Genomic DNA, 21,228 nt, shown 5'->3' on the forward strand with positions numbered 1-21,228 from the left:
AGGCCCCTGCGGTTGAGCCCCTTAAAGGGATAGTTCACCAAAATAATGAAAATTCACTCGTTATCTAATCACCGTTATGCTGACTGAGGGGTGGGAAAACACGTATGGAGTTTCAGGGGGTAAAAACATGGTTGCAGACGAATCCAATACAATTGCAATGGTGGCCACTTCTTCTAACATAAAAGAAGTGGCCACTAGCAAAAAACTAACAGTTCCCACATGCTACCAGATCACATCATTCTAATCTTGTAATGCTTATTTTACTATCAAAATGTCCCTCAATGGCTTCAATACCTCCACCAACGCTCAACAATCCCCTATGAAACACATTTTAATCTGCATTTGTATTAGCCTGGATGCCAGACGTACTTAGCCTCTCCCACAACATTTGAGGTCGTGAAGTTCGGTCTGGAGTCGCTCCGTTGGGGAGAAATTATGCCCGACCGGGCCAATCAGATTGTCAGGGCGGGCTTTATACGATGATGGACAGATGATCAACGGTAACGTAATCAACCACGTCATCAAAGTGCCCTTGGGTTGAATTTGTTTACAACAAACATGCCTGGGGCTGGAGAGCTGAGATGTGTAGATGCTGCCATTGAGTCTGTTTCAGAAGACATCGACAGCGCATTCATTTTGAAAGAGGAACAGAGAACCTGGAGGATACGCCAAAGCACCGCGCTAATCCCTATCGCGCCAGCTCTTGGCTGTTCACACCGGACACTGAAACGACGCTGAACCGCCGGGCAGCGCTAATAATATCACCCGTTGATCCAGTAGTATTCAAGCATATACTTACTTGTTGCTCCTACATTAACCAACAGCGTCCCAACATTTGTCTTTCTTGGTGTTGTCTTTATACAACATGTTCCGAGGATTCTACAACTCACTGTACTTCTCCACTTCAATTATTAATTTAATGTCATCCATGTTGAAGAACTTCGCTGTTTGCTCCGTTAAATGTCGGGTGTCGGGGGTTAATTACGTATTCTCCACTCAAGCCTATGTGGAGAATACGTAGCCCCCCCCCCTCTCTCTCTTTTTATCTGTATCACTGCTTGTGTGGCTGTAGTGGATGGGCAGAGGGGGACATTTAATAATGTCATTGGTCAAATTAAAACTCCAGGACAACAGAAGGGGACTTCAAAGTATGGGATGCATATTTGATCATTTATATCATACAAAATATGTCATCAATATAGTTTAAGATCGTTTTTCAGTGTGTTTCCTGGTGCGATACACTCGCGTCAAGCGCAAAAAATAGACTCAACGCCGAAACGATCTCCGCACGGCGCGAGGCAACCTTGGCGCAGCGCGCGTTTCAGCCTGCGGTGTGACCCGCACAAAGTTTTAACATGGGAGTGGATGGGAGCCAGCTGTTATTTAAGGCTTGGCGCTGACCTGAAGCGTCGCTTCGGCATCGCTTCAGCGTCCGGTGTGAACCCGGCGTTAGTAAATAACTCACAATGCGTTGCTTAACATACGTCACATACTACGTTGCTCTGATTGGTTGTAGGTCTATCCAATTGAGCGAAGAGGAATTTTATTTCCTGGTCAGTTGAAACACGCCCCATAATCACAGCCCAATGGAGATCTCAGACTCACATTCTGACTAGAATTGTGAGTCTGACAACGTCAGGCTACATTTGTATTTGAATCTGCATTAAATTGCACACAACGTTATTATGACAGATCTTTTCTTTTAAGTTCCCTGAATTATCACCTTTAAATAAACCAAAAATTCTAATAATAATTCACAAAATAATAAAAGTGAAGTAGTTTTGGCATGAGGCCTCGTTTGTGGTTTCCCACCATGGTGTTGTTGCTGTTTCCTGTACATAAGCCATCAAGGAATTTAAGGAGGCTCTCCAAAAATTGTGATTGCTGTGGAGTAATGTAATCAGAGGTTGTACATTGATTTAATTTAAACAACTTTCCAGAGCAGCAAATGGTCAACACTTTTACTTGACATAATTTAACATAAGTTGATCAAGTTAAATGTATATAAAATCCAAATAACCAATCCACTGGCTTTCAAATACATGTATTGGCATACAAATTACATTTCCTTCTGTAATGAATTAAAATGGAAATACTCAACTAATGTAAGAGGTGACAAATAAAGCTCGAAGCCACAAAGACCTTTGATAAGGTTTCTGTGACCCGAATGGTGGACTTGCAAATAAATACTGTGATGTCAAACTGTCCGTGACCTGATTTGTGAGATCAACACGTTTCAGTAGCAATGTGTTTGCTCCACATTGCAAATATATTCCAGATAACAGCTAAACTAAATTAGAAAATGTAACTGTAAGAACTGCATCAGTGATGTCTTCTCTTCCGAAAAAAGTCAAAACATGATTTTCATGTACCCTAACAACTAGATTGAATGCCAGTTATCTGAAACAGTTGAAATTTCTTTGCTAATTTTGGATGTAAGATAATATATCCAAAATTATAACTATAATAATAATAACAATAATCAATATCTGCGATTTCATCCAATTTTGGGATCCGTTTAGAATTTTTTGGTTTTCGGGCATCTGATGACTAGCTAGGGTTAATATTAAAGCCCACGGAGCTAGGAATTTGAAAAAGGGCATATGAGTTAAACTTAGTAGGTGAAATTATTATTCGGAACATGTAAAATATTAACTAAATAATAAAATAACATCCCCTCTATCGTCACTTTCACAACTTACTACTGTACAATTCTTAGCTCTTAGAACAGATAGAAAGATAACTTCTATAACATTTTTTATCTGTTACCTTAACAGCTAAAATTACTATCCGATACTGTACAGAGTCCTGTTTAGCAGCACGTTTTTCCTCAGTTAGTCAGTTTTTTTAAGAATAAACAGCTTATGATTAGATAAAAGCATTGTGAGTGAATATGTTACAAACTGGTAACACAGCAGTAACATAAAAACTCATTTGGACTGAAGAGCAAACAATGACACAGGTTTTACAGTTTTGAAGAAAATATAAAGGCCACAAAGACCTTAAAAAAGGTTTTTGTGACCCAAAATTAGGATTTGTCAATAGATAGTGCACACACACTGATAGGACACGCTTTATCTCCTTATTTCAGCCATACAAACTGTAAAGTTGCCCAACCGCTTATCAAACATTACATAATGCACCCCCCACATGCTTTTAGGTGACTTTAGAAAGCGCAGAAGACTTGATTGGTGGTAGTTTGGACTTGGAGGTGGGGTTTAAACACAAATCTGATCACTTATAAATGTGGCAGCACACATAAGTAGTGCATTTGAGGACTGTCCTTGAGCTGCGGTGAAACAATGGCAAAGCGTTGGAGTGCCAACTCTTTGGTGGGACAAGTATTGCTAATCTGCTTAGTTGGGACAAATGTAGAGGTTTTGGGCCAGATGGCAAAGAATGCTCAATCCTCTCACGGAACACCACCAATCAGACGTCCGTCCCAACCAGGTTTGCAACCAACCTATACTCAACAGAATCCCCAGATCCAACCGGCTGTCCAGGAAGGCTATCCTGGACAGAATCCACAGACAAATGTCCAACCAGGATCACAGCAAACCTCACCTAATTACGAACCAAAGGTCCAACCAGGTGGATGGCCAAGCTATACTCAACAGAATCCACAGACAAATGTCCAACCAGATTTCAAGCCAAGCTATCCTGGACAGAATCCACAGACAAATGTCCAACCAGGTTCACAGCAAACCTCAACTAATTACGCACCAAAGGTCCAACCGGGTGGAAGGCCAAGCTATACTCAACAGAATCCACAGACACATTTCCAACCGGCTGCCAAGCCAAGCTATCCTGGACAGAATCCACAGACAAATTTTCAACCAGGTTCACAGCAAACCTCAATTAATTACGTACCAAAGGTCCAACCGGGTGGGTGGCCAAGCAATACTCAACAGAATCCACAGACACATTTCCAACCAGCTGTCCAGCCAAGCTATCCTGGACAGAATCCACAGACAAATGTCCAACCAGGTTCACAGCAAACCTCAACTAATTACGCACCAAAGGTCCAACCGGGCGGGTGGCCAAGCAATACTCAACAGAATCCACAGACAAATTTCCAACCAGCTGTCCAGCCAAGCTATCCTGGACAGAATCCACAGACAAATGTCCAACCAGGTTCACAGCAAACCTCAACTAATTACGCACCAAAGGTCCAACCGGGCGGGTGGCCAAGCAATACTCAACAGAATCCACAGACAAATTTCCAACCGTCTGTCCAGCCAAGCTATCCTGGACAGAATCCACAGACAAATGTCCAACCAGGTTCACAGCAAACCTCAACTAATTACGGACCAAAGGTCCAACCGGCTGTCCAGCCAAGCTATCCTGGACAGAGTCCACAGACAAATGTCCAACCAGGTTCACAGCAAACCTCAACTAATAACGCACCAAAGTTCCAACCGGGTGGATGGCCAAGCTCTACTCAACAGAAGCCACAGACAAATGTCCAACCAGGCTCACAACAGACCTCAACTTATTACGCACCAAATGTCCAACCGGGTGGAAGACCAAGCAATACTCAACAGAATCCACAGACAAATGTCCAACCAGGTTCACAGTCAAGCTATACTCAGAATCGTCGACCAACAACCTTCCAACCGCCTTCAATGCAAAAATTATATCAGGATAGCCCTCCCCAGAATCCAGGACCACATAAACCTCAACAACCACATCCACAGCCTCCACAGATACCAAAGTATCCAATGCAGCCACAGCCTCCACAGGTACCAAAGTATCCAATGCATCCACAAACTCCACAGGAACCACAGAATCCACAGCCTCAGGAACCACTTAAACAAAAGCTCACTAAGGTGCCAGACGCACCTGGGGTGCAGTTTTGTGAAGTGGAACACCATGTGAGAATCCAATGTGGCGGTCATGATATCTCTGCTGCTGAATGTGAAGCAATAGACTGTTGCTTTGTTGACCACCAGTGCTTCTACGGAAAAGCAGGTGAGTTTTTGAGAAGGACATAATACTCTTTATTGAGAAGAAAGTGATGGTTTACTTGTATTGATTGAATAGTGTACTTCTAATAGCAATGGGGATGTAAAAATGTAAATGCATGATTATTTCCAAAGAACAATCTGGTAAAAAGATGTTCTACATTATTCAGTTGTTTATACACAGTCAATATTATGTAATCACTTAACTTATCAATTCCTGTTTTTGTGCCACCAGTGACTGTCCAGTGCACAAAGGATGCCCAGTTCGTTGTTGTAGTGGCCAAAGATGCAACTCTGCCCAACTTGGACATCGACACAATTTCACTGATTGGGAAGGGTCAAAGCTGTACAGCTGTTGACTCTAATTCAGAATTTGCTATATTCCAATTCGCTGTCACTGATTGTGGCTCTGTTGTTACGGTAAGTATTTGATTTTCCATATCTATTCCCTACTTATTTCCCCCCCCAAAAAAAACGAAATAAGGCCATTGCATATTTTCCCTCTACTTATTTTGCCTTTTGCAGGAGGAGCCTGGTGTTATAACCTATACGAACTGGATGACATCCTCATATGAAGTAGGATTTGGGCCTAATGGAATCATTACCAGGGACAGCATCTTTGAGTAGGTGATCATCTTTGAGTAATTCAGTGTTAATATTAAATGTCTAAACAGCAAATTCATCCCATTTTTTTCTTGTCAGATTGCTCTTCCAGTGTAGGTACACGGGGATCTCCATACAAACTGTGGTTATAGAAGTATTTGCCATACAAGATCCTCCTCTACCAGTTGCTGCTCTGGGACCCATTAGAGTACAACTGAGGTTGGCTAATGGAGAATGCTCATCAAAGGGCTGTAATGAAGGTAAGTGTAGGTCAGCCTGGCAGTGTAGCTTTGGTAGATTATTTCATAACATTGGCTGTCATACTAACTCTGCTCTTATAGTTGAAGCAGCCTATACCTCTTTCTATACGGAGGCCGACTACCCTGTGACCAAAGTACTGCGGGACCCAGTGTTCGTGGAGGTTCAGCTCATTGAAAAGACGGATCCAAACCTTGTCCTGACTCTTGGTCGCTGTTGGGTAACTAATTCCCCCAATCCTCACCAGCTGCCTCAGTGGGACATTCTGATAGATGGGTAAATAAAGCATCAACTTACACTGTCGAGTTAACGATGACATGTTGGATATTTGTGAGAGTTTGCACTCCTTTCAGGTCTGGTCACAAGAAACATTGAACAGGGAAATTGCTGCTTACCTCAGACTTCTTCGTTCAGCTGCGTTAACTTCACATATTTTGGTCTTCATCCAGGTGTCCCTACAGCGATGATCGCTACCTTTCCACACTGGTTCCAGTCGGTGCCTCCTCTGGTCTGCCCTTCCCAACTCACTACCGGCGTTTCATTTTCAAAATGTTTGCCTTTGTGAACAGCGACTCACTAGAGCCCCTGAAGGAGGAGGTAATGATGACACAGGCTGATGAGAAACTTTGGCAAAAAAAGATTTTGGTTTTGCCCTGCTGACACTATTGTCCTTGTTTAGGTGTACATTCACTGTAGTACAGCTGTGTGCACTCGTGATGAAGGCCGCATCTGTGAGCCCTCATGCCACAGGACAAGTAAGGGATGATTTATAATGTGCAGTGTCTAGGAGCAATATGAGCTTGGATCTGACTGTGTTTGTATGTCTGTTTACAGAGAGAGAGGCCGAAGCAACACACCAGACAAGGACTGAGCCAAAATTGGTGGTTACTGTTGGACCTGTGACCATGGTTGACCACTCACATTCGGACACCAGTTAATGTTTCACCTGGAGCATTAAGATGGTTCAGTTATGCTAAAAACTAAAATACAAAGTCTGCAACAGGAAGAATGAAATGAATCACCAAAGTCTTGTAACAAAAATATGTATTAAAAATATTGGCTTTGAAACGCTATGAGTATTTCCTGATTATTTTTGTGCATAACATACTTTTTCTCAATTAATTGTCAACGATATTCTAACAAACATGATCCCCTGGGACCGTCTGGATTGAAAATGAGTTTAAATCAAAATAAATAATTCTATAGATGTTGGCTGTAAATAGCAAAGAGTAGCAATTCTATTTATACCTTACTGTCCTGATTCGATCTAAGCATTATTTCATTATAAATGTAAAGGTGATAAAAGATAAACTTCATGTAATCTGGTCAGGACTCGACCAATATTGACAGGATTTAGTGTGTGAACTCAATCCAAACATTTATAGATATAGACTAATTTTATCACAGGTGGAGCACAATGCAGTGCATATGTAATAGGTTGAAAATGCCATGCATCCAGTTTTTAGTTTAACAGATACCCCCCCTATTTTTGAAATATAACTGAACCATTCTCACAGTTGTCATGACAGTTGTGCTCCACGCCAGTGGGTGGCGCTGTGGTGCAGCAGTTGATCTGAGGGACAACTGTTTGCGCAGGCTCAGTTAGTAGGCATTTCATATTAAATCTGAGGTCCTGCTGAACAAGACATGTCTAACAGATGTCATCTTAAATTCCACAGGTAAAACAATGGTCCGTTTCATAATTAGTTTGTCAAGTGTGGATGTTGTGTTAGATGAGTGTGGATGATAATAAAACGTGTGGTTGAAGTACAAAAAATGTATAGTTTAGTGACTCGTCTTCCTGACGGGCTCCGTCAGCGGTTGCACATACTTTTTCTTTTTTTGAACTTAAGTTTTAACCACTTTTGTAATAATTCTGTAAGGTAACATTGTTCTTAAAGGTGTAAAAGTATTTGTAGCCAGCACTTGGCGCATGTTTACCATTCATATGTTATATGTTCACAAGCTTTATCGGCCACAGCCGGTTCGCGCCATTTTGTGAGAGGCCGCTGAGTAGTTGGAGTGTGTGCGTGCTGAGTGTAAAATGGCGATATGTATGATGGAAGAGTGTTAAAAACAGGAATTGGTTTATGTTACGTGTGTATGAGAAATATTCAGGGTGTATGTGTCTGTGTGTAATCAGAGTAGCGTGTGGATGAGTCAGTGTAGTAATTTATGTCCAGAAAATGTGTTTGTCTTGTTAATTACTATTTATGTATATGCAATTTCATGTTTGTATTTATTTTTTAGGTTAATAGAATTGAGATGAATGATGTGTGAGATTTGTAAGTTGTGATATAATTGACACATTAAATCGGAGGTCCTGCTGAACAAGACGTGTCTAACAGGTGTCTTCTTAAATCGACAGATTTGTATGTCTATCGGTTACAGATAGACATGAAGCCTGTGAAACCCGTGCTGCTGGCCCAGATTCCCCTAGATCTGGTGCCGGTAACAATTGGGGGCTAGCGACAACGCCTGGTGAAGTGGGTGCCAAGACAGCGTGAACCTTTGTCCAGTGCTTCAGGGAAGGCTGCAGTTAAGTGCGTCATCCAGAGAGCAGAGGCCACCTGTGTAATGTCATCATGGCCACTGTCACCCCTTGGAGGACGCTGGTCTTCTTTGAGTATAAGCCAGCTACGGAGAGTTGTAAATAACATCAATACATCTAGGAGAGTTGATGAGCTGAGTGAACTAGAACTGTATGACCTAATAGTTGATTACATAACAGGTGAAGGACTGACCGCCCTGAAGGATGAAGGCATGGCCCAACTCCTTTCCTTCAACAACATGTTGAGTGACCTGCTGGCCACGGACCCCGGTGTGGATGAAGTTGAGATCGGAGATTCAACAAGCCATCAGCAGGGGAGCTCCACTCCCCCTCATCCTGGGATCAACCATCTAGACGGTTATCCATCTCCACCGACCACAGACAGTTCCACACATCCACCACACATGGAAAGAGACATTCACCCAGATGCATTGGCCACGAGAAGAGACACTGGTCCAAGAGTTTAGTAATACTAATCAGCAAGACAGGGAGAGTCCACAGCAGTTTTTGTACAAAATAATGGGTTTAAAGCAACATGTTCTATTTGAGTCACAACAGCCTGGTGCAGAATTTAGCTATGACAAACATTTGGTTCAAGGTACCTTTCTGCACACCCTATATCCGGGGTTAAATGAGAAAAACAGTCATGTCCGACAAGACCTCAAACCCTTTCTCGCGAACTTACAGGTTAGTGACGACTTCCTTTTAGATCAAATCACTAAGTCTACGAGTGAAGAGGCAGAAAGACTAAAGCGCCTGGGCACAGTAGCAAAACCTCGACCAGTGACTGTGAGTACAGCCCAGCTTGACAGTAGTAACAGGAAAGCGAAAGTTGACACGGAGTAACAGGCTAACTGTGCTGCTATTAGAGAACTGACAGCACAAGTGTCCTCCCTGACAAAAGATTGCAAAACCTCCTGGCAGCTCTGTGACCCCATGCGGACCCCTAACCACCAGCAGCCCATCCTCAGCTTCCATCATCTGAGACCAGGGGAAAATGCAGTAACTGTATACAGCAGAGTAAGGTGAGCTGCCCTCACGGTTTTGTCTGTGGCCAAGCCGGTCATCTTGCCATTGGTTGTCTGCAGAGAAAGGTGTCGGGAAACGGGGTGAGGTCACTAGAGAGGGGCAACCAGTGACTGTGACAGCTGAGGAGCCCACAGCACAAGCCAGTTATTCTAAAACAGCGAGCCGTAGGGAAGTGTCAGCACCGTCCCAACCACCACTAAGAAAGCGATGTATGGTCTCATATGCTATCAATAGAGTCCCTCTGGAAATGTTGCTTGACTCAGGGTCCCAAGTTACTATGGTAGAGAGAGCATGGATAGACAAAGCACTTCCACATGTTCGTATCCAGCCACTCGAATCCCTCTTTTCTGAGCAGCCTTTGGAGATCACTGCAGCTAATGGTACAGCCGTTCATTCTGATGGCTGGGTAGCTGATGCCACTGTTAATCAGCAACCACATCCTGAACTGTCCTCTGTTAGGCAGTAATGTTACTGCTGAAACAAATCAAAACAAATCAAGATGAGACAGATATTTCCTCTTTGCTTAAAGAAGCCTTAAGCATCAGTGATAGTGCAGTGGAAGCGCAAGTTTCTAACCTCCAGGTTCTTATTCCTGATGCAATAGCTTATTAATACGGCGTGAGAACACGGAAAGAGAGATCTAAACATTCCTGCGGGGCAGATTTTTGAGCTGAAGTGTAGAGTCAGAGAGTGGCCAAGTGCGGGACTATGTTCTTTCAACCTAACCTAGTGAGTGACTATCCTGAAGGGTTAGAGCTGTTGCCAGCTTTGGTAGATATTTAAAGTGGGTACACAAAAGCTGTTAAAATCTTCATTCAGAACCCCACTAAACATGATATTGACCTCGCAAAGAGAACAGTTTTAGGCACATTGGAGGAATTTACAGCAGTGACACCAGTTAACAGTTTTTTATTCGGTTCAAAGCCACATCCAACAGTTAATGTCTACTCAGCTTAGCGCAAAACAGATGAGCCGCGAGAAGCGAGTGAGAGACATGAAACGCCAGACAGGACAGAACAGAGATGGCACCCTCCGGTAGATGTGTCACATCTGGAAGAGGATGAGCAAAGGATAGTCAGAGACATGTTGTATGAAGAGTCAGATGTGTTTGCTAAAGAGGACTCCGACATTGGTTGCATCCCAAACTTATGACTGAAAATTCACCTGCAGGATGAAACACCAGTCCAAGCGTCTTACAATTCAGTTCCCAACCCCCTGTACTAAGAGGTACAAAGAGACAATATCCATAACCTGCTCGACCATGGCTGGATCAGAAAGTCCACCTCCCCCTACTCCCGCAAAACTGTCGCAGACCGCCACCCTCTTCCACGCATCCAAGATCTGTTAGATAACTTGGGAGGCTACTCCTGGTTCTCAATACTCGACCAAGGCAGTGCTTACCACCAAGGTTTTGTTGATGAGAGCTGCAGACATCTGACTGCTTTCAGCACGCCTTGGGGACTATATGAGTGGATCCGCCTCCCATTTGGCCTTACTAACGCCCCAGCCGCATTTCAAAGGTGCATGGAGGGAGTGCTTGATGGTTTAAGAGATGAGTGCTGCTCTCCATACTTGGATGACGTTCTTGTTTTTCTAAGACCTTTCGTAGCCACGTTGATGACCTGAAGCAGGTACTTTGCCGCCTGCGAGAGCATGGTTTTAAACTACGCCCAAACAAATGTGAGCTGTTTAAAAGTCAAGTTAGATATGAAGGGCGGCTAGTGACCAGTGAAGGTATCCAGATAGACCCTAATGATCTTGAAGCAGTTCAACATTTTAGGGATAGAGAGCCAAAGAATATAGGTGAGGTCAGAGCTCCTCTATTCCTAGGATATTATCGAACCTTCATACAGGATTTTTCCCGGATAGGCAGACCACTGTTTAAACTCATCGACAGTACAAGTGAGTCAAGCCAAACACCCAGCTCAGGAAGTTCTAGCAAAGCCATGCCAAAGGTTTAAGAAGTGGTCAGTTATCATCCAAGACCCCGGTCCAGTGGACACCAGAACATAGTGCTATGGTGTCGCGCCTTGTTGACAGTCCACCCATATTGGCCTACCCAGACTTTAATTTGCCCTTTGTTCTCCACACTGACGTATCAAATGAAGGCCTGGGAGCTGTGCTCTATCAACAACAGGGAGAGAAACTCCATGTCATTGCTTACGGGTCCAGGACCCTCACGCCGGCTGAAAAGAACTATAACTTTCACTCAGGAAAGCTTGAGTTTCTGGCGCTGAAGTGGGCAATTTATGATAATTTAAAGATTATCTTTATTATGCCCCCACCTTCACCGTAGATACGGATAATAACCCCCTTACTTACATCCTGAGCACCGCCAAGTTGAACGCTGTAGGACACCGCTGGGTGGGTGAGTTACCGACTTCCATTTCACCATTAAATATCGGCCAGGCAAGGCAAACGCAGACGCTGACACCCTGTCAAGATATCCAGTGCCACTTCACGACCACCTTAACGAGTTTTTAGAGACAATGCCCCCAGATGTGATCTCTGCCATCTGGCAGGGGAACAAAGCTGCCGAAGACGGTGATGTATCCTGGGTGGCCGCACTGCAGATGAAGCCAGTTGAGGATGAACCACCTCCACCTGAAGGGATTCCAGTTATCACCCCTGGAAGCATCAAAGCTGCTCAGAAGGAAGATGCTCCCATCTGTGAGGTGATAAACCTGAAAAAAAGAGGATGCAATCCTAATGACAAAGATAAACGTCAGATGTGTAGAGAGACACGCAGGCTACTCCACGAGTGGAACAGACTTACACTTGACCAGGAAATATTATACAGGCAGATAGGACAAAGGAAACAGTTGGTTCTCCCCAATAAGCTTAAATCTACTGTACTAAAACATCTTCATGATGATATGGGACATGTTGGTGCAGATAAAGTCATCCACTTGGTTAGGGAGAGGTATTATTGGCCTTTTATGCAGCGTGAAATTGAAGATAACGTCATTCGCCAGTGCCAGTGTATTAAACAGAAGCAGCCAGGCATTCCAAAGATAGCACCTATGGGTTCAATAACATCCATTGCGCCCTTTGAGCTCATCTCTGTTGAATACCTCCGTCTTGCAAAGAGTAAAGGTGGTTATGAGTACATTTTAGTCGTTGTAGATCATTTTACTCGCTTTGCACAAGCCTATCCAACCAAGAACAAATCAGGCAGGACAGCAGCTGAGAAAATCTTCATTGACTTTATCCCACGCTTCGGGTATCCTGAAAAGTTGCATCATGATCAAGGTCGGGAGTTTGAGAATAGTGTTTTCCAGAGACTCCAACAACTAGCAGAAATATCTCATTCTCGAACCACGCCTTATCATCCACAGGGGAATCCTGTCGAGCGTCTAAATAGGACACTACTACAGATGCTTCACACTCTGCAGGAAGAGAAAAAGGCTGAGTGGAAAGACCATCTACCTCATATAGAACATGCGTATAACTGTACCAGACATGAGGGAACGGGCTATTCACCATTCTTTCTATTGTATGGCAGAACCCCACGCTTGCCTGTTGATTTACTCTTTGATTTAAAACCTGAATCAGAGTCCCAGTCTAGACAAGAGTATGCACAGAAATGGGCATCTTGCATGCAAGAGGCATATAAGATATTTTCAGAGAACAGTGGTAAGAGCTCAGCTAAAGGGAAGAAGTACTATGATCGGCATGTGAAAGGCATTGTGCTGCAGCCGGGAGACCGGGTGCTTGTCAGAAATCTGTCAGAGAGGGGTTGGCCAGGTAAACTTCGCTCTTACTGGGAAAAGAGAATTCATCAGGTTATTGAAAAGATTGGAAATGGACCGGTGTATAAAGTTCAACCAGAAACAGGAGAGCGAAAGCTTTGTGTCCTACATCGCAACCTTCTGTTACTTGTTAATGACTTACCCTTGGAACAGAGTGTACATGCTCCCGAGAAAAGACGGAAACAGAGAAACAGTCGGGTTTATCCTAGTCAAACAGTTGACAGGGAGTCTGAACATTCAGATGATGAGGAAGAGTATACTTATTGTCTAAGGTCAATACTTGTCTATGAAAGGAGAAAAATCAGTGCCCGGTCAGAACTAGGAAATGAACTCAGATCCGTAGCTCCTGAATTTCAGCCAGTGAGACTAGTGACTGAGACAGCTCAAATGCAACAGCCACATGAACTTGATCCGGATCTAGTTCCAAGGCCAGTACAGATGGTAATACCGGCAACAACACCACCAGCTGAGGGACAAGTGAGGGATGATATAATGGAGGCAGTGGTGGAGGAGCAGGGAGACGGTGAATCTGTCACAGAGCTGCCAGAGGAGGACATGCAAACGTTAAGGAGGTCAACCAGAGCAATGAAACCTCGAGAGATGCTCACAACCATTTTGGACAGCCTTCATACCAGCCATGGAGGCCAGGAGTAAATATGATGGTTGCCTGCGTTCCTTACCCCATGTCGTGTTTCCCAGCTATCCCTGGACCCTGCTACTACACTGTACCAATATGGACATACTAGTCAGGTGACGGTATACTGTGATTTAATTGACATTTTGACAATGCGACAAACTGACCATTGACATTCAGACTTGCTAGACTTTTGACAGGTACACTTTACTTTTGTTAGTTTGGTTCTAGATGCCCGGAGACATCTCTTAAAGCAGGGGAGAGTGTTATAGGTTGAAAATGCCATGCATCCAGTTTTTCGTTTAACAGATTAAAAACAGGAATTGGTTTATGTTACGTGTGTATGAGAAATATTCAGGGTGTATGTGTCTGTGTGTAATCAGAGTAGCGTGTGGATGAGTCAGTGTAGTAATTTATGTCCAGAAAATGTGTTTGTCTTGTTAATAACTATTTATGTATATGTAATTTCATGTTTGTATTTATTTTTTAGGTTAATAGAATTGACCTAAATCAGAATTTGTAAGTTGTGATATAATTGACACATTAAATCTGAGGTCCTGCTGAACAAGACGTGTCTAACAGGTGTCTTCTTAAATGTCTATCGGTTACACAGTGCTCTCTAGCCTGTGAAAACCGTGCTGCTGGCCCAGATTCCCCTAGATCTGGTGCCGGTAACACAAACGAACCTTCAGCATATTTTATTTCAAATTTATTATTCTAACTGTTCAGCCAACATTCTGCCAAACTGATAAAACAGGTATTTGAAAGCTTAAGTTCTGCATCATCCACCAAGGCTTGAATAGCATTTTATAAATAAAGGCAAATTTAGAAAAAAGGTGTAAGGGAAATGTAAAATGTGACATACTTTGATTGATCATGATGAATCATCTAACAAATGTAACTTTGATAATGCTGTTTTCCTGTTGAACTGAATGAGTGTGGGCCTGAGTACTTCAGTCACAGTAATTGAATTAGTCTGGACACAGTGTGATAGTAATTAACTATTCAGGCAAATGATTGATGTAAAGAACCACTCTGATGTATAGAAAGATGAGCCAAAGTATCCCTGAGAACTCAGGATGTTGCTCCACCAACTGATCTCCTATAATTTTCTCACCTACAAATTCACCTAACAAAGACTTTACAGCACGAGGGATTTATTGTGGGTGTAAACATAAAGAAGGGATCTAGGAAATATATGTTACACTCCAGGGGTCTGAGAGCAGATTGACAGTAAGATGTTTGAATTGCTGCCTTTCTTGCATGTCATTAACTGTTTAACCACCCCCTCCCAAATGTATAAATACCAACCACTGTCTTCTGTCTGGGTGCATATGACAAACTCAACTCTGTTGTATGTATCATGCTCGAGCATTAAATGTGTGACAATACTGTAAGAGAATTGTGTCTCGTTTCCTCCTTGCTAAAGGTGGGATTGTAGAAATTGCCATGACAAAGGTGTTTTACAGGTTTGTCATTTTAAAACGTACTTGATATTTGAAATTCAAAGTGTAGTGCCAAGAAAACCAGCCGTCAGATTGTGACAACAGTAAACACAGTGACCTGAAGCAATATGGAGGCAACTACGTGAACACTTGGGTAGAAAACTTAGCTTCTTTGGTGCAATCAACAGATAAATGCCATTATCCATCTTTTATTTTTTTTCAAGGAATTTATGAGAGCAAAATAAACCGACAGGTCGCAGTAACTGTCAAAATAACCAGTCAAAAGAAGAGCAGAATGTAAAACAAGATTCAATGAACTTGGACTCTACTGGTACAGTCACAGTAAATCAATTAATGCTTTGACTGGAGATAAAGATAAAGATAAACCAAAATGTAAATATTCTTATTTTTTATTTTATTTTTAGATTGCGACACATTTTATTGTAATATGTTAGATTATGAAACAAAAATACAAGTTGCCTTCCACTGAGCTGACAATATAATCATCACAAGTATTTCAAATATTCAGGTGATTAAGTGTAGATATGAAACTGGACTGTTGTATAAAATCACATCTTCAGACTGTTTTGTTTATTTGTGAACAAAGGTGAATACATGTCTATTATTTGTGAGTGAAATATTTCCATTTCCAGACAGTTTTAGATCATCACAGATCATTGATTGTCTTGCAGGTGAAATGAAGCATTTACACCCTGAGCTGTTCTCCTGCTGCAAAAGTGACTGTAGGGAAAACACAGACGTGACTTTTCTTATAAAAAATTTAACTCATTCAAGCAATTTCAGCCACTGTTGAGAATGGTTTGATGTATTTTCCTTTAACAGTCGGAGAGTCTTTGTAAGTTCTTGCTTTGCGGGTCCATACCACATAATAACAGAAGCTAAAGAAATGAAAAAAAAAAACAGACCCCTTCACCCAAACATGTTCACTGAACTTTTTTTGTCCTCTTTTGGTCTTTACTTGCTGATAAATCCGAACAGTGCGTGCTCACACAACTTGGCTGAGTGGGCTCACTCTCCTCCTCCTCCTCTTCTCCCCGTCAGTCAGACTTGTCCTTCTTTTTACCTCCTCCTATGGGAACTCTGCTGACCACTGCAGAGCCGACAGAACACACTCCTCCAGCTACAGCGCACACGCCGCCTTTAACCAGCCCCACTCCCATGCCAGGCACAGCCACTGCAGTGCTGACGGCGCTCTTGGTGAGGTCCAGACTCTTTCCTCCAATCCACGCCACGCCGCCCACCGTTGCGCCTATAGCTCCCCTGGTGGCACCATACAGGCCGCCCGCCAACCTGCCAAACATGCCCGGCTGTGCCTGTGGGTGGTCCTTGTTGCCCTCTGAAACGACAAAAGCAACAGTTTAAGATTCAACATGTCACCGCCACCTTGCTCATGTTTCTCCTGTCAAGTCAAATCATATTTGGACAACACATTTAAAAACAACCAACGTAGACCACAATGCTGAACAGGCTTATAATGATAATAAAATAATACATATAAATAACAGAGAATAAATAGAAAATAAAAAAGCTATAAAAGGGTAAACATCTTAAATAATTGAGAATTAATATATTGCACATAACAGATGAAATCAAGGTCTCTAAAGTCAAGAAGGCAGAGGGACTACACATAACGTAAGAGAACAGACAATAGACCAACCAGGCAGATGTTAGCACGACACATTCTGAAATAAGGGAAACTTTTGTTAAACTGTTTAAATATTTAGAATAAAAAGTTTATTATAATTTTAAACATTTCATTTTTGCTTTTGAAAATGGGTTAACGGGGCCTCCTGGTGGCCTCAGGGTCTAAAGCGGTGGACATATCATCTCAACGACCCGGATTTCCTGTCATCTCTAAACCGTCTCCCTCACATAAAAGCAAAAGTGCCAGAAAAATACACTTCAAGGGTAACTCTGCCGTTATATTTTGTTTTTTTTGTATGATTGACTGTATCTGACTAAGGTGGCTGAGTTAATGAAAAAGACGGATCATGTCATCCAGAGCAACATGCAGCTTATCAGTGTTTTCTGCCTGTTACACCTGTATTTTGAGTCCTTAAAAACAGCCAATCACTATGCAGAAGCAGTGAATGATCTCTCTGATAATTGGCTGAAAACTGTTGTATGACATGACTATGAACTTTTGAGCACACAGGCGTGAATAAGCAGAAGTTTCCCCTCCTCAAAAGAACTGTGGGACCAAACTTACCTGTAATATCTGGCTCATTATCGAGGTATGCAGGCTTGTCCTCAGGTGCCTGCTCAGCCTGACTCATCTCGCTGGGTATAGAGAGTAAATTACATAATTACAGAGAGAAACTCAGACCCATTATGAACACACGTGCTGTAAAGTACAGGTTTCCTACAGCCAACAGTGATGTTTTTACTCAAAATAGTTTTCACCCTTATGATGTAAACCCTGCAGAGTCCAGTGCCTGTTGCATATTTTGTCTGTTTTTTTTCTTCCAGTCTTGTTTGTCGAAAGGGAAACAGCAGCCACAGGTATCTGCTATTCCATGTTCTTCCAGTCTCTTATATTTGATCCACACGTGGGATTTGTCTTCCCCCTCTTGATACTCTTGTGTAAAAAGGGCATTAGAACTAAACTGGTGGCGATTTCACCCTTCAAGACCAAGTCAGTGGTTGGAAATTGAAGAGGAAATTCAAACAGATGGAACAAATTTAAGGAAAAACTACATTAAATGTCTTAGTTAGGTACTAGGCTTTTGTACAACTTTCCTCGAGGGATGGAGCATGATTCTTTTAAATGTATTTCCCAACTTGCTGTTTAGAAGGTGGTGGTGAAGAGCACTGTCGGACATCAATATCGTCTGATATGAGCATTTTTTTCTTGGTACAATTTTTGACATATTCCCCGCCCCAAGTATATTCTATTAACCATTCTTTAACAAATACACCACTTATTACGTATTATTCCTTGAGATATATAATGAAAAGCTTGACATCAGCAACCTGCAATGCTGACTTAAGTGATAAATAAAATTCTTAGATCCCTTAATCCTGACTTGCAGCACAATAAGTGGATTCTTCCTCTACCCGTGTTCCATCCATCAAACGAGTTTCATGGAAATAAGTTCAGTGTATCGAGCTCACAAACAAACTAACTAACCAACTAATGGACGGGGGTGAAGACATGGAACTCCTTGGCAAAGGTTTTGGCTAAAGCACTGATTCTGAAGACAGGAGATGACTGTTTGGTTGAGTTCACTGTGAAAGTAGAGACTGAAAAACAAATGAACATGAAGTGGACTATGGTGACGACAACTAGACTCAGCTTGACATACAATTCCCCCGACTCACATATTCTACCATAACTGACAGTAACTCTTCAATTCCTTTGTCATTGCTGCTCCCTTCATCTCTATCGGACACTTTTCTTGTTCACAAACATTGACACACTTGATTCCATTATGTAAAAAACTCTTTCTTCTTATCCATTTTTGTAATACTGTTGTTTTGCTGATGTTCTGTTACATGCAGCATCTGTTTGTTTGGGTAGTTGTGCCTTACTCTTGTTGACGGCTAAGAACATAGGATTTCACACCCTGTTAAAGCCCTATAGACACATTTAATAGATTTATATGTCCTTACCTTACACTTAAGTACTGATTATTAGTTACCAATGCCTATTTAGATATCTTGCTGCTGTAAAATCGCATCTTATCTGATCTCAGAGGACTGATGGGGCTGCAGGTGTACCCTGTGCTGAGGTGTTTCTCCATGTGTCAAACAGCCTTATCACAAGTGTGCTCGTAATGGGGCTGTAATAGCCACAGTGTGTTACAGTAATAAAGGAGCCTGCTCTTGGGTGTTGCTGCTGATCCCCAAACAAGGCAGACCTGTTCCCAGCCGGTCCCGGAGCTACACAACTGGTTACAACACACAGCAGCAGCACGGACACACGACTGCAAACACTGCTGATGCTGAATAACAACAGAGCTACTGACCACCCTGAACTTCTGTGACAGTTGTGGCTTGTGGTGATGACACGCTGCTCCTCTCCGGGAGTCGTGTCTCATCCGGGTGGTGTTATAAGAAGTGACGAAACACGGGACACTGTTGTTTGTGTTGACGGTCGTGATGTGGCTACACAACGTGTGATCACTGGCTTTCGAGTCAGATTCAAAGCAGCAGGTAGTTGGATGGAGGCCTAACTCCCGAGCTAGGTAGCTAACGCACAGCATCTGTTCACATGGACCTTACGTTAAACTTAAGCTAACGTAAAAAAGCAGCCGTGGACTCTTGCTGAGAAAGTTCCCGTACGAATGGAAACTTAGCAGCAACTTGTTGTTGTTTTAAAGCTACGTGTTGTTTTCGTCTCGTCTCCAACCAGGAGCAGATTGTGTGATGAATCTTTTACGTGCGAACAGAACAGACACGTCAACACTCACAAAACACCACTAACGGTTTCCACCGCAACACCCCACACACTTGTATCCGTGTTTCGGCAGCTTGTGTCCGGGGCAGTGTGCTGCGGCGAGGCTGGTTCCTCAAGACAACGCGGGTTCAAGTCCCTCCACACAAAGTGCACACAACGAGCAGATCGTACCTGGTCAGTGACGCAGAGATCCGCGGTAGTGTGGGCTGTGTGTGTGGAGCTGAGCGGGGGCACCTCTCTGGTTCCTCGGTCTTGGGACAGTGGAGCTGCTGTTGCTGCTGCTGGTGTGTGACTAGGTTGTGTGTGTGTGTGTTTGTTTTTTTTTTTAGGAGGATCTCAGTCTCCACCCAGGAAAAAAACACATACACACTCTGTACTGATGACTTCACACATGTAAAACAAAAACAAGCTGGTGTTGTCCGTGTTTACAACCTGTTTGGTTAGGACTGTGCAGCGTGTATTGTTCACAATCAATAAATCAATCACATTTTACTTGTACAGCCCATATGCACAATTAGTCTCACAGGAGTGAGAAAAAACTTTTTAACTGGTGGAGGAATATGTATATAGAAACCTCAGAGAGAGTCGGAGTTTGGGGGGCAGGTGCTCAAACCAAAAAAGGGCACCCATCGCCAAAATAGTTTATGAAATTAAAAATAATAATAATAAATAAATAAAAAACATAGTAGGATATTTTCAACTTATATAATTATTTTTGTTAACAAACTAACTCAAATTATCAATTTGAATAAATAAATGAATAACAGGCAAAAACAGACAAAACAAGGCCATATTGAATAACCAAATTATATGTTAATGTTAGGGTTGGTGATGTGATGGGCTCCTCTGGACCAGGTACTGATTCTCCCTCATCTGTTTTACAAGTTGATGGCCTGATCCAAGATTAAAGAGAACTGCTACCCTGAGCCGCTTGCTGCAGTTCCCTGTCCTTCTGCTCTTGGAGTCTCTCTTTTCTTGGCATTATGCTGCAAATTTTGTAAATGAGATAAATCAATGTTGCGCATAATTATCAAGAGTGACTAACATAATCTCTATAAAGCTGACAACACAGTACACACACATTTTTTTTACTGTTATCTGACAGAGTGGAAGCTGCAGCATTACACTAGTAATATACCACAATTTACCTCTCCAGACCTCCATGCTGGTTCAGGGGTACATGATACCCCCCCACACAGGAGATTATGTGCTTGTGTGTTTGGGGCCAGCCATACCTGCAACACAACAGCTCTCGGTCTCATCTACAGATGGCAAGAGAAAGCAGAGACGCAGACTCAGCAACTACATCCGAGATCCGATGCACCTTATTATTATCTGAGGTATTTTTACACACTGTCTGATAAACATTCCGACAGTAAAGGCAAGGGGTAGTGATGGATAAGGTTTTCTTTAACAAGTCTTTCATTCTCACTTTCCACCTTAAAACCATGAAATGAAATGAACTATGAACTACTTCAGAATTTAGATGGTGAACTATGAACGTGAACTATTCATGTTTACGTATGAACTGAACTTTGAACTTGTTCATGAGAGATGTGAACTTCCACAACA

The 21,228-nt window shown here is 42.6% G+C and overlaps 3 protein-coding genes across 5 annotated transcripts; 2 read left to right on the forward strand and 1 right to left on the reverse strand.

Moving 5' to 3' along the window:
• The first annotated feature begins 271 nt into the window (after positions 1-271).
• Positions 272-6,893, forward strand: LOC133955046 (zona pellucida sperm-binding protein 4-like). The gene is made up of 7 exons (XM_062389688.1): positions 272-365; positions 1,164-1,167; positions 5,667-5,827; positions 5,909-6,101; positions 6,275-6,422; positions 6,505-6,580; positions 6,660-6,893. Exons 1-7 carry the CDS (start codon positions 272-274, stop codon positions 6,761-6,763), a joined length of 780 nt encoding a protein of 259 aa, XP_062245672.1. The 3' UTR covers positions 6,764-6,893.
• A 117-nt stretch (positions 6,894-7,010) lies between these two features.
• Positions 7,011-15,179, forward strand: LOC133954963 (uncharacterized protein K02A2.6-like). Its single transcript, XM_062389577.1, has 2 exons — positions 7,011-7,504; positions 8,194-15,179. The coding sequence occupies exon 2, from the start codon at positions 11,895-11,897 to the stop codon at positions 13,809-13,811; it is 1,917 nt and encodes a 638-aa protein (XP_062245561.1). The 5' UTR covers positions 7,011-7,504; positions 8,194-11,894; the 3' UTR covers positions 13,812-15,179.
• Positions 15,180-15,429: 250 nt separating this feature from the next.
• tmem263 (transmembrane protein 263) lies at positions 15,430-19,987 on the reverse strand. 3 transcript variants are annotated; one of them, XM_062389612.1, is made up of 3 exons: positions 19,828-19,987; positions 17,467-17,537; positions 15,430-16,593 (listed from the first exon to the last, which is right to left on the reverse strand). In XM_062389612.1, exons 2-3 carry the CDS (start codon positions 17,531-17,533, stop codon positions 16,295-16,297), a joined length of 366 nt encoding a protein of 121 aa, XP_062245596.1. In that variant the 5' UTR covers positions 17,534-17,537; positions 19,828-19,987; the 3' UTR covers positions 15,430-16,294. The 3 variants fall into 3 exon arrangements, with proteins under 3 accessions (XP_062245596.1, XP_062245598.1, XP_062245597.1); XM_062389614.1 differs by lacking the exon at positions 19,828-19,987 and adding an exon at positions 19,710-19,820; XM_062389613.1 differs by lacking the exon at positions 19,828-19,987 and adding an exon at positions 19,670-19,817.
• Between the last annotated feature and the right edge of the window lie 1,241 nt (positions 19,988-21,228).

Source organism: Platichthys flesus, chromosome 6 (genome assembly GCF_949316205.1).
Source record: "Platichthys flesus chromosome 6, fPlaFle2.1, whole genome shotgun sequence".
Lineage (NCBI taxonomy): Eukaryota > Metazoa > Chordata > Actinopteri > Pleuronectiformes > Pleuronectidae > Platichthys > Platichthys flesus.